General features: G+C 50.2%; 1 protein-coding gene across 3 annotated transcripts in view; it reads right to left on the reverse strand.

Annotated features, from left to right (window-relative positions):
- The window catches only part of NTNG1 (netrin G1), a 225,747-nt gene extending 214,084 nt beyond the window's left edge, over nt 1-11,663 (reverse strand). The window contains exons 1-2 of one of the 3 annotated variants that reach the window (XM_059673414.1): nt 10,647-11,663; nt 1,654-2,414 (exon numbers count right to left, since the gene is read on the reverse strand). In XM_059673414.1, the coding sequence (XP_059529397.1) occupies nt 1,654-1,899 (246 nt within the window). In that variant the 5' untranslated portion in view covers nt 1,900-2,414; nt 10,647-11,663. Of the gene's footprint in view, nt 1-1,653; nt 2,415-10,321; nt 10,536-10,646 lie in introns of those variants that run through there. The other 2 variants (XM_059673411.1, XM_059673413.1) reach the window with 2 other exon arrangements.
- Between the last annotated feature and the right edge of the window lie 1,897 nt (nt 11,664-13,560).

Raw genomic sequence — 13,560 nt, forward strand, 5'->3', positions numbered from 1 at the left:
GGGGACTGTCAACAGATGCTCCTTTGATGAATCGTTTCCCTCTCCTGAAAATGCCCGGCCAGGTTCCGGAAAATAAAGCCAGGTAAGAATACTATTAAAGTCTGCCATAAGCTTCTATCTGCTCCGTGAAAAACGGGATCGCGGTCCCCGGATGGAATGAAGACCACCTATGACACAAAAGCAATGGCCTCCACCGAATGAACAGGCTGCCTGAATTCCTTAGCACATTCACGTACATCACTGCAATCACCAAACCCTCCTACTCATACCTTAGAGGTGTGCTGTCAGCAATGTCCCTGTGAAAATTCAGTGTGTCACACTCCAGCGTTACCTTTCCCATGGCATTTCCCTTCCCGCCCAGAAAAGGTGTCCTACCCACCATGAAAACAATGAACTCCGTGACTCTGCTTATCCAAAGGACAGCCCGGGAGCTCCCCCAATAACATGGTTTCATCCAAAGCTGTCGACTCATAACGTTGGTGAGATGCCGGCAGAATGTGACTCTTGTTTCTACCAATTAGCCTGCGGGACACCTGGTTTTGTTACACGTTGTGTCTCTTAAAGTCGCAGAACCTAGCAACAAAGTTAAGTGAGGACTTGCTGTACCTTCAGCAAATATATTCCCTACATCCCAACGTTCAACTCTAAAACACCCATGGCAAAGCGCGCAGGAACTGACAAGTAAGACCCCTCTGACTGGCTCATTTCGCTCAGCGTAATACTCTCCGGGTCCATCCATGCTGTTGCAAATGGTAAGATAAGTATCACATGATCTCTCTCAGAGGTGGAATCTAATGAACAAAATAAACTGATGATCAAAAATAGACCCAGAGACATAGAGGCATGAACAGACTCTTGAACCTCAGAGGGAAGGCAGGGAGGGTGGGTGGGAAGAGACCAACCAATGAACTTGTATGCATATATGCATAACCCGTGGACACAGGCAATGGGGTGGTGAGGGCCTGAGGGGGGGAGGGTCGTGATGATAGGAACGGGCTGGAAGAGATTAATGGGGGAAAAAAGGAGGACTTACGTAACACTTTCAACAATAAAAAGATAATAATAATAATAATAATAATAATAATAATAAAAGATGCTGCTGGGAAAGCTCCCACAACACATTAGCCCCTCTCTCTGCCCCTGCTTCTCTTCTCTCTGTTCTCCTAACCAAAGAGTTCCACATTCCAGCAGTTTCCTGAGAGGAAAACCATGACATCCACTCTAGCCTCGAGTTGTGAAAGCTGGGACTGGCCTGAAGTCCCCACAGGGAGGAACCTCTGTGGTGGAGGGTGGTTTGCCCACAGGTTTTCTCTGGACCCTATCGCCCCACATACAGCCTGATCAGATCCCCCCTCCAACCCGAAACTCAACTGCAGCTGGATGTGTTCTTTGACAACTTGTGTTCACTGGCCTTGTCTCCGTGAAACCTCTGGAAAGCGGAAGGTCAGGTCCAGAGGCTCCAGCACACTGTCACTGGTGGTCCCAGATGGGACTAGCCTGCACTGGGATGCAGCGAGCCTGCTGCCCTAATGGTCCCCACCCACAGATCCAGCTTATCGATGGGTTGAGTCTTTGACTCCCACATTGGTAGTCACGCACCACAAGCCCCCACTGACTAGGAAACCTTCTATTCGAAGGGGTGGCCTCACTCACCATCGCGCAGAACGTCTCGGGAGGGTCTCCGCACGTGATGTCGGGAGGGTCCAGCTTCACTTTCAGGTACTTGGTCATGTCCGTGGATTCCGGCTGACAGGCCATGTAATCCCACACTTTGCCTTCTTCCGTGTAGATCTGGGTCTTGCACACATCGTAATGTCCCCACACCAGGGGGTAGGGCTGCATCACCGACGACACTGTAACCCAGAGGGCGTGAATGGACAGGAATCTTGACAAATACATCTCTAAATTCTTGGCAATCTTGGCGGGAATTGGCGCGGGGTTGGCTTATCTGTGGCCTGTGTCTATTTTACACACACATGGATGTCTCCATGTAGGTAGGGCCGGATATAAAAAAAAAATAAAAAAAGAGAATGAGACCTCAAAGTCGATGCCAAAACTGACCGTGAAGGGTTGAGATACTGGGCGCACTCAGGGATCTGGAGGACTTTGGTGGAAAGCTAACATACTGGTGCAGTGGGCTTAACAGCAGCCTGTGGGCTTGTTGTTGTCCTAGAACATATCTACTCGATGGGTTCCAGTTGGTTTTTGTAAAAGATGTCCGGTTGCGGATCGTGATTCAGCAAAGGGGTGGCTCTCTGGCTGAGCATCCGATCACCCTTGGAGATCCCAGGTGTTCGCGGCTCACCAGGGCTGCTGGGACACACTCAGGTGTCAATATCAGAAGCAAGAGGGTGAGTGTCTCTCACTGGTGTCTGTGTCCCGTCAATCATTCTCTTCTTCTGGCACCAACACCCCTGTGGAAACAATAATAAGAAGAGTTACTGCCCTTGAATCAATGAATTGCTAACTACAGGAAAGGTTGATAGTTCGGAGGTTGGACGCAACATAAAGCAAATGGGTGGGCTATGGGTCACCTTGTCTCAGCTGCTGTGATGAAGTGAGCAGACCAGAGAAATCATTCCCACTGGGGGGGGGGGGGGGGGATTCAATAGGAAGGATCAAACTCCTGCATGTCACCAAGACATGTGTGTGGTGTGTGTGTGTGTGTGTGTGTGTGTGTGTGTGTGTGTGTGTGTGTTCTGGGAGAGTTACAGGTTTTCGCTTCAAAAACTTTATTTCCATCTTCACCAAACTGAGAGCAAGGAGCTGGCCTGAAGCATGTCTCACATGTGGGAGGGTTAAAAAATCTCCCAGAACAATGGGGGAAATGAGCGCTTTTACCACAAAGACATGGAAGCTACCTGTAAGCCTTTTATCTATTGGCAAAGAGCCCCTAGAAATCTCCCAGTGCCTCCCTGGCAACCCACTTGGGTCCCCTCCCTGCAGCATGGAGCTTGGCTGAAAGAAACCTTTATTTTCTCTCATATCTTCGTCCATGAACTCATTCTTCCATTTCACGAGACAACAGACTCAGACCTGAACAGAAATTTTGGATATCATCTTTGGAGGCCCCAGCGAGATCCTACGGAACGAATCCATCAAGCTGAAAGTGGTCATGAGAATGGAACCCCGAATGACAGCCCCTATGGTCTGTGGTCCCCTAGATCGCCCACCTCCGATGGAGCCCTAACAACTGTTGCCATCAACAAGGCCCCTTCCCAGTCAGAAGCAGAGTGGTCCTAGCCCCTCTTCCCTAATAGCAGTTAGGGATTCGTAGCAGAAACCAGTGGGTCAGCCACACCCTGTCCCTTATAAAATTGCGAGAACAAAGGGCCTCCATTCCAGGATGAACACACAGGGTGGGGAAAATGAGCAGGAACTCAGGAATCCTGAAGTCTAAAATGTATGAATGTTGCTAGGGCCAAATTTTTTGAACCAACTAATGGGAAGTTAGCAGGGCACATATTGACTCCTAGACAAAAGAACTGTCCCAGCAACCCGTGTGGGTCCCCTCCCTGTAGCAGGGAGCTTTTCCGTAATAAACCTTTACTTTCACTCAAAGGGGAAAATATATATATATATATATATATATATATATATATATATATATATATATATATATATATATATATTTTCAATTGCTTGTACATTTCTCAGCTTTTGTGAGCTGGAGTGAAAACTGGCTTTGTTCGCACTAGCCTGCCCCTTTAGAGTTGCCCATGAGGTTGGGAGAATTTAGCATCTTTTTGTTCAGTTGCATTTAGTCATAAAGATAATAACTCTGGGAAAAAAAAAGATTCAAAATAAAACCAAAGGAGAAAATTTTCCTTTCCTCAGAATTCTCTATTCTCTCACATCTTTTTACAGACATGACATCCGCATCTGTAGTTACTTTCTGCGACAGAAGAGAATTTGTCCCAAAGGCGAATATTATACGCTGCTTTAAAACAAAAAGCTTGGTAGTAAAACGCACAATTTAAAATGCACATTTAAAAATAGCTGAGGGTGACTTAACAGGCCGTGAAGCAGAATAATATGGCACTAATTCTAAGAGAAAATAAAAATGACTGTTGCAAAATACTCTTGCTTAACTGATCGTGCAGCCTCCATAGCTATGGGTATAAGTCATTGGTGGGTTGAACTGGCAACTTTTCTCTTTGCGGATCACAGCCCATATGTAAACAAATGCTAAAAGTTGGATTCTAGGTTTCAAAGCAAGTATTTGCTTAATTAGTTGGTCCATGTTGTCACAGTCCCAATCATTATTTTCGAAATCACTGAAAAAGGGCAAAAAGCCCAGAGTTCCAGAAAACAGCCTCGGAGACCCTCCGAGTGACATGAAGCAGGTTCACCATGGGCGTTGCCTATCTTCAAACAACCTCATAAAAGGAACCCGCTGTATTTTAATAACGCACCATCTTCAAATGAACGGAGCCACGGAAACCATGAAATGCCGGCAGATGGCTGAATTGTGTTTCCATAGCAAAGTAATTTATAATAATTGCTTTATGGATGCAAGTACCATTTTCATTATCTCCCATTCATAAAATGTTATCATACAGCTGCAAAGTGTGATATTTCCTATTAGGAAAAGTTGAACAGTGGAGTTCCTGGGAAGCAATAATTAGCAGTTTGTCTAAGCATGGATCAACTACCCATTTGGATCTGCCTCCTCCCTGTAACGGAAAGACTACGCTGTGTGTTGAGCACGACTGGGAATCTTAAGCTAAAAAGGAAAACCTCCCTGAGGAGCATGTGATGTGGCTACTACAGTTTTCTATTTGGTGTGTGTGTGTGTGTCAGATTCACTAGTAGATGTGAAGTTGATATTTTCGGAAACATCCACCACTGTGACAAGTAATGATCTGAAGAGGTGTTAAAATAGTATAAATGCACATTTTCCAGATGATGTTTCAACAGTGTTTGCTGGTTTATTATAACCAGAGCCAACACTTTGATGGTGTGTGTGTGTGGAGTGTTACAACGGAAGCACTACGGTATAAAATCCACTCGACCAGAAATTCACTGCAATTCTTAGTGTCAAATGCACAGCAACTTATTTATCAAGGACCATATGTTCTTGAAAACCTGACCTCGGTGGCAATGACTCTGAAGTGACTAAGCACTAGGAGCTAATTCTTAATATTCTTTCAAAAATATGACCCCACCGAAATAAAAAAGGGGGGAGGGAATATGTAATATTTTCAACAATAAAGATTAAAAAAAATTATGACCCCAAGTACATATTTGAATTCTCCCTGAGGCTACAGCACTTTTTTTTTTTAAACCAGTGGAAGTTACCCCCCGAAACCACTTCTTCTGGATACTGTCTTTATCCACATGTGGCCCTCCCGCCACCACAAAATAAAGGGTGACTGTATACAGCAGTGATGGCGAACCTATGACACGCGTGTCAGAGGTGACACGCGAACTCATTTTTTGGGTTGATGTTTCTTTGTTAAATGGCATTTAAATATATAAAATAAATATCAAAAATAGAAGTCTTTGTTTTGCTATGGTTGCAAAGATCAAAAAATTTCTCTATGTGACACGGCACCAGAGTTAAGTTAGGGTTTTTCAAAATGCTGACACGCCGAGCTCAAAAGGTTCGCCACCACTGGTGTACAGGCACATGGGAAATGTGGATACGAGGCAAGGTATGTGAACCTATTTCTATTTCCTGACCCGACAGCCATCCACTGTGACGGACCCTCATGAAACGCTATGGGAATGATAATGATGGTCATTACACAGAATTATGGACTAGACCATTGATCGGATTGAGAGAACTGACAAGGGAAAATGCAGAGGAGTGCAAGATATTTGAATACGAGGCCCTCGCCGGCCTGTGCGACAGCCGTCCCTGACAAGAGGCAGCCAATTATAGCTTCCATTTCTGGCACATAACCAGTTGTGATTAATAGTTTTCCATTCCATTACAGACGTACTATTAATGTATTAAAAATGTCAGGCCTTGGCAAGCACTAATACGGCATGGCCTGGGCGGGCTGCGGATTTACATTTAATGAGCTCCCATTGACATGGAGAGGAATACCAGCCCCGGCAGGGCATAGGTCAGGAGAGGGGGGTCGCCAGAATTCTTTGATTCCATCCTCATTTTCTAGATGCGAACATGCCTCACCCAGCACGCATCCTTCACATTAGGGTTCCCTTAGTGCAGTGGTTCTCAACCTTCTGGCCCTTTAAATACAGTTCCTCATGTTGTGACCCAACCATAAAATTACTTTCGTTGCTACTTCATAACTGTCATGTTGCTACTGTTATGAATCGTCATGTCAATATCTGATATGCAGGATGGTCTTAGGCGACCCCTGTGAAAGGATCATTCGACCGCCAAAGGGGTAGCGACCCACAGGTTGAGAAACGCTGCCTTAGTTGCTGGTGCAATGTACACAGGTGCAAAATCCTCTTAATATAAGATTAATAGGAAATCAAAGCTATGAACTTTCACGGCACCCAGAAACCTCCGTCAACATCAGGAATTCTGTATTAGTTGTGGTTTTCAAAGAAAATAAAACCATGTGAAAACATTGCTTTTTAACGTCTATTATTACCTAATGGCACCGGTCCCCATCTGGCTATGCTTGCAAGCAGGTTAAAATCACCAATAGCTTCTTAAAAGCTAGGTCGTGGTGGCAAATGGCTAGGCAACCCAATTAGGAGAAGGGCAGTCAATGACATCTTTGGGGATTTAATGATCTAAAAGAACCCCTTCTGGCCCAGGACGGAACTGCTTGCTACCTGATGTGGGCTTTGAATGTGTCCCAGGTGTGCGCATCACCTCACTCCTGGCAGCTCCAGAAGCACCATGGGCAGCCCCTATTCTAGCTCTTGACTTTGCAAACCTTGAGAACTCACCACGAATTCAATAATGCCAGCATCTCTCTACCTGGGCACTGAGACGTCCTCTCGGATAAAAATGCCCATTAACATGCTGGGAGCTCTCCCTGGCTCTCTGACTGGTGTACAAATTTGCAGTGCCCACATAAAAATGTAAAATTGTGTCATGCCCTCAAGTTGATGGGTGCTATTGATCTGGACTAAAACAGCCTATCACATGGCCTCGCACACATGGAACGTGATCTTTCTCCAGGATTCTGTAGCTAATCCCCCTCCTCCTCCTTGGATCAACTCTGCCCGGGGTAGTTCCTGCGCCCTCCCTTGCCGCAGAAAAGGAGCCTTCCCCAAAGGCGACATGCAGGTAACGAAGACCAAAACGATGGGCAGTTACAGTCCAAAACCAATTGCCAATTTCATCAACGGAGAGGGAAATACTGCGAGTGAATCCACAGACTCTAGCTGGCTTTCCCCACTCGTTCTGTCATATATATAATCTCCCCCAGAGGTGGGGGTGTTGGTAGTAGGCTATTTATGCCATAAATACTCAGCTCTTGGGGCACCTGAAATAGGCAGCGATTGACTCATTCCTCATAGACGTGAAGGGTTTTATAAATACACTTGCTTTTGAATGGGAAGGAACAAAAAGACGATCATCATAGTCCATTGACTGAGGCATATAAATAATGCCGTACACAAATTCTATCACCTGTCAAAATTAGCAGCTTCCCACACTGCCCTGATGAGCTTGACTAGATTAGGCGGTGAAGTATAACGAATGTTCTTCGCGTTTATTTAGTGGCTGCGAAGTGAGCCTTTTCTTGTCCTCCTCCCCAGAAAGGTTTGCTTCTCTCCTTTTGTTAACTGTCTCCCAAAATATAAGGGATTTAACATGTTCTGCAACGTGATTGGCATTTTTTTTCTACTCAGACTTGATTGGCTCTTCGGAGCAACTGCCTATCATGAGATTCTTAATAAAAGCAAACAGCACACCTTTGTATGGGAGAGAGCTCGGCGTGCCCGAGAGAAGGCTGCTGAGAGAATTCGTCAGCATCTACTTGGCAGGATGCGGGAAGGTGGGATAATTCACACCATCATTTCAGAAGCGGTGAAGCTTAAAGAAACCCGTTGCTTCATGATCACAGGACAGCAAGCCTTGCCTTCTCCTGCAGGGAAGTCCAGAGAGCCGAGAGGAGGAAATCTACACCCACCTTAAGTTTGGAAACAGAACTCTGGGGTCTGAAGATTAAATTACTTTTAAAGTATGCTAAATCTCTTCCTGAACTACAATACAATGCAGTTCACACACACACACACACACACACACACACACACACACACACTCATTTTTCTGTGAACATACAATTGACTTTTTGAGTTGAATGCAATTTTATTTCTTCCTGAGCGACTTGGGGCTTTTGCAGCTAAAACTCTCTCCCGAAATCTTACAACACTTAGACAACATAGCAACTAAAAGGGTAACAGCTTAATTTTTGAAGTATGTTACTTGATTATTTCCCCCTGAACAATAATAGAAGCAAAGACAAGTATTTGCTCTAGTTACAAATATACCAGAGGGCACTGCAAAATACATTATCTGCCTCTTCTTAAAAAATAAATAAAGGTAGCCTGCATCACTTCCACGCACATGCCCAGGGAAAGCGGGCAAAACAAACATCTCAATAGAAAGACAGCTTTCTGTGCCAATAAAGTCTTTTCCTATAAAATTTTGAGATTATCCCACCTAATTTCCACTATAGGAAATATCACCAAATTAACAGACAAACATATGGAATTCCGAATGCCCTCACGTTGGTCTTTCACTTCATGACACCCAGAAAAGGACAGAAATGCACCCGATGCATGGGAGCTGGGACAGCCTGACGTGAAACGCCTGATGAATTATGTTCTTTGTATTGTGATCCACATGCACAGATTCAAATTTCCTCCTCATGCAACACTGAAAGTGCATACCTCCCCCCAAAGTCCTGGGCAGTTATGGAGCTGCTTTTTTTTTTGCTCTTTCTTTTTGCCTGAGACAAGGGGGTGGGGGGTATATTTGGCAAAGTGACACCTTTCAAATACTTGCTGAAACCAGGGCTTGCTAATTCCCGGGGTTAGACATGCTTTCCCAGGGCTAGACAAATCCCCCGAGCCTTGCCCCTCCTCCGACACAGAGAATGTCGGGAAAACTTTCTAACCAGCCTCACTGGTAAGTATATTTGAATCAAAGGTTTTGTCAGATCTTTCTGGTGTCTCTCCCCCCCCCCCCAATTTCTGAAAGATAAGAAAACTCAGTCTTTTCAGTCATAAACTAGGGCCTTATTTCTAGAGCAAAGCTACTGCCAGATACACCATATGTTGAGTGAAATGTTGAATCCTACTCAGAATTTTTCCATTCCGAAGATCGACAGAGTGTGGTAGCCAGTGGGGCCAGTTCCCGTGCCTGGGCCAGGGCAAGAACGGGAAGGGGACCCGGAACAAAAGCCTTTACTCTCTGGAAATCTATACCATGGGGAACGCGCCCTCCGGCTTTTCCAAATAAAGCTGCTTTAAAATCCCCCGCTGGGAATTTTTCTCCCTTGCCCTGTAAAATGACAACCTCCTAAGTGGATTTCTGGAAAAAGAAAGAAAAGAAAAAAGAAAAAAAAAAAAGGCCCCAGGTGAGGCTAGTAAGATAAACAGCAGAGGGCGCAGTTTCTTTTTTTATCCAAGTTTGCCTGTGTATGCATCACTTAATTGGTTATTTTGGGCCCAATAATAGTCAGTATTATTCGTATTATATATAGATATCCACAGATCCATACGAGAGCAACTCATTGTCCCTAGCCGGATCCATCCACCGATAATGCAATGCCAGTAAAGCAGCTGAGAAACCATTCCAAACTGCATCCCTACACCAAGCGCTCCCCTCTGCATCGCCCCCGCCCCCCGCCCCTCCCCCCTCCCGCCCCGCACAACCTGGGGTAGCCAGGCTTTCATCTCGCACCAATAAAAGGGATTAAATGCAGGGAACTTCAAATGCAATCTGTGGGATCCCTGGCTGCAAAGGGCCCGCAAGAGGGCAATCCTTCCCCCCCCCCCCCCAGCAAAGACAATTGGTAAAAGAAAAAAAGGGGACCCGTCAGTGCGTGGTGTGTGCTCAGGTGTGTGGAGGGAGAGCGCGCTGTGTGCCCGTCCGTCTGTCTGTCCAGCGAGGCACAACCCAGCATCCGGCTCTGGATACAACACCCCGGCATCCCCTGCTGGTGCGCACGCCGGAGCCCGAGCCCGAGCCCAGCGTGGGGTGGGAGTGCGCGGGGTGTGCGCTCACAGGGGCTCCCGCCGCCTCCTCCCCGCGCTCCGCAAACTTCCTCGCCCACCGGGAGCCTCGCCTCCCGCCAGCGGCTGGCCCTGGGGGGCGGGAGGGAGGGGCAGCCCGGGGGGCAGAGGGGCTGAAGGAGGGGGACGCGGCGGCACTCACCATGTGGCCCAATGGCCCCGGCGCCCCTAGAGCCGAGCTGACGGCACCGGGTGGCTGCCCTGCCCAGCTCGGTGCACCTCCGGCGGCGGCTGCAGTGGCGGAGCCCCCGGGGGGCGCTCGGAGGGCGGAGAAGGTTCCCGCCGAGCCTCCCGAGGGCTCGGGGCGCAGCGGGAGGGACGGGGTGTGGACCCAGCACCTCCGCAGCCGCCACCGCAGCCCCGGGGTCCCCATGGCGCCCAGCCCGCCGCGGGAGGGGACTCGGAGCGCCCCCAGCCTGCGCCCGCCCGCCCGCCCGCCCGCCCGCCACTCCCTGCCGCTTAGTTACCTTCGCCTCCGGGCCCCTGGGGGAGCCTCCGGCGTCGCCCCCTCTCGGAGCCCCGGCCCAGAGCGGGGAATTCCTTCCCGCGGACGTCCTCTTCCCAAATGCGAACGATCAGGGACTTGGGCAGGTAGACGAGGAGGGAGCGGTGGGTGGAGAGGAAGCGAGGACTGAGAGGCGCCTCTCCCTCCAAAACCGGCGAAACTGACCAGGACTCGCAGCCTCCGGGAGGTCGCCGCCGTCCCGCCCGCCGGCTCCGCCTGCGCCGCCTCGCGCCACTGCCTCTGCCACTTCTCGCCTTAAACTTTTACGGAGGGGTTTTTTTTCCTATTTATAATTTTTTCCCCCTCGCCCTTTAAAAATAAACGTTAAGCTGCAGGACGATTCCCTGATTCCCGGGGCTCAGCACCAGCAGCCGGGCGGTTCTACCCCGCGGGGCTCAGCTTTCATTTTATTTCCGAGGAGGACGTGGAGCTTCGTCCGAAGGGACCTAGATCGGGACCATGATTAGCGTTGGCGCCAAGATCCTCCGGTGCCGACGCCGCCCGGCCTCCCTGCGCGCATTCCTCCACTCAAGTCAGAAATGTCACTGCACATCGCGGTGATGGCTGCGAGACGCGACGCACCCCAAGTCCCTTTGATGAAACAGACATGGCCCGGCCCGCGACGCGGCTGGATTGCGGTGCCCGGCTCCCCGCCCTGCCCGCCGCGCCCGCCCGGCTGGACCCGGCTCCCAGCGGCCAGCAGCTCCGGGCAAACTTCGGGGCGCGTGCAAACGCGGGAGTGCGCGCGGGGCGGGGGCGAGGGGGGGGCGGGCCGCCGGGGAGGCAGCCGGGAGCCCGGGGAAGCCGCAGCCCTCCGAGGGGTGGCCTGCACGCTTCACTTAGAAGCGGATCTTCGTCTGCAACTGGCAGCAAGTGGAAGGATTGCAAACCTTATACTCCCCGAGCCCCGCGCGCTCCGAGCGGTCCTAACTCCCTCGCGCTCTCTCGCTGCCGCGGCTGCGGCTGCTGCCGTGGCCACGGCGGCCACCACTCCAGAACCTCAGGCTGCGGAGGCTGCGGAGACTGGGGACCACCTGCCCCCTTCCCCCGCCCCGCGATTGTCCGCCAGAGCCTGGCTTCCTGGGTCTCCTCCTGTGCCGGTCACTTACGCCCTCGCCCATCCCATGGCTCACTCCTGGTTGCCCCTCAAAGCCTTGCCTGAGCGTATCCCTAGCCCCCAGCAGGGATGGCAACTGTGTTTCAACCAACAATTCCCCTGCCCAGCCAGCGCCCCTACAGCACACGCCTAGAACCTCCTCACTTAGAAATTCATGCTCCTTGGAGAAAGTTCAAGTTTAAGAGAGAGAGGGGTGCATTTCGGGCCTCGCTGCCTTTCCCAAGACGGGACAAATGCCCCCAAGACTTTATTCACGCCAGCTGGGGGGGGAGGGGGGGCTCGGACCTACCTGGGGTCATTCTCAGCTAAACATTAACGCCAGCAACAACATCAAGACTTAGGAAGATATTGTGATTAGAAATAAGACGATTGCCTAGGCTAGGGGAACGAATGGGTCTCAGACCTCCATACGCATCTCAAAACCCAAAAATAATCGGCGCTTATACTATTTCTACTCCAAGGACAGTGAGCAGGAAGGGAAATTGGGCAGATGAGAGGGAGACCACCAAGGCACGCATGCGTGGTTTGACAAGACCTGTGTCCCTGTGGGCCCGGATCTGGGGGAATACATTGTGGAGGGAGCTGCTCTGCATGTCAGTGGTGCCTAGACCTGGGGGCAGCTCCCTGTCCAGGATCCAGTGGGGATGCCCAAGGCCCAACAGGGGGTAAGCAACAGGCAACCAAACCTGAACACCTGGCCACTAATTTGGGGCCCCCATGAAGGAACCCAGCTAAGAGCAGAGGCAGTGTTTTTGCTTTGATGACTGGGGGGCGGGGTGGTGATAACAGAAGGTGCCTGGGGGAGAAGGTCTGAGCCTATAGCCAGATCCTCCTTGGCCCTGAGCAGCCAGGGAGGAGGCAGGGATTCTGGGCACCTGGGCCTGAGAGGTCCCACATCTGAGAAGCCCAGTGAGTCCTCCCTCCCTGACTCCCCAGGACAGGAAGCTGGGATTCCCCTGCTTCTCCCCCGACCCCCGCACCCCACCCTCCACCTCTGTGCTTAAGGACCCACAGCACACAGTTCCTTGCAGGGCTGAAACTAGAAGGCATCCCTAGCCATGGCCATTCCTGGCTCCTCACCTGGTCCCCACCCAGCCTCCTCTAGGGTTGAAATACACGGATTAGATGGAGGTGTCACTCAGCCCTGACCCGCCCTTACCGCCCCTTTTCCCCAGCCAGTCTGTTCTGGGGAACCAATGGGATTTGAGAAGCAACACCCACTTCCCATTGGGCCCTGCCTGAAGCACAGAGCACTCCCACACAGCGGCCACTCAGCCCTCAGCCTGACCCCTCCCTCCTGCCCTTGTCCCTCAAGGCAAGAAAACCCCTTCTGAATTTTCATTCTCGGCTTTATCTAATCTTTTTAGGTCTTTCTCCAGCAAAAAGCAAAGAAATGGATTCGAGGTCTGGAGACTCCCTTCTGGGATATACCAAGGTCCAAGGTCGTGGTGATACTGGTTCCTGGAGAGATGTCCCCTTCCTTCTGCCAGAATCTTGGCCTGCCCCTTCTCCTCCTCCTGCAGTAAACAGGCCTCATTCCAGGGCCCCTGGCTGGGGTCAGGGGGCAGACATGGGCCCCCAGGAGCCTGACCTGTGAATGGGGTCCCTCTCCAGTTGGGTAATTTATCACGTCTGCTCTGCTATTTTCACAGACTCGGCAAATCACCAACTAAACGTGTGGATCCCAACTCTGGGCAGGAGATCAGAATCCCCAGAAGAGAATTCTCAACACTGACCCCCCTTCCCTTCTGAGCCTGAG

Source organism: Myotis daubentonii, chromosome 18 (genome assembly GCF_963259705.1).
Source record: "Myotis daubentonii chromosome 18, mMyoDau2.1, whole genome shotgun sequence".
NCBI classification, from domain to species: Eukaryota; Metazoa; Chordata; class Mammalia; order Chiroptera; family Vespertilionidae; genus Myotis; species Myotis daubentonii.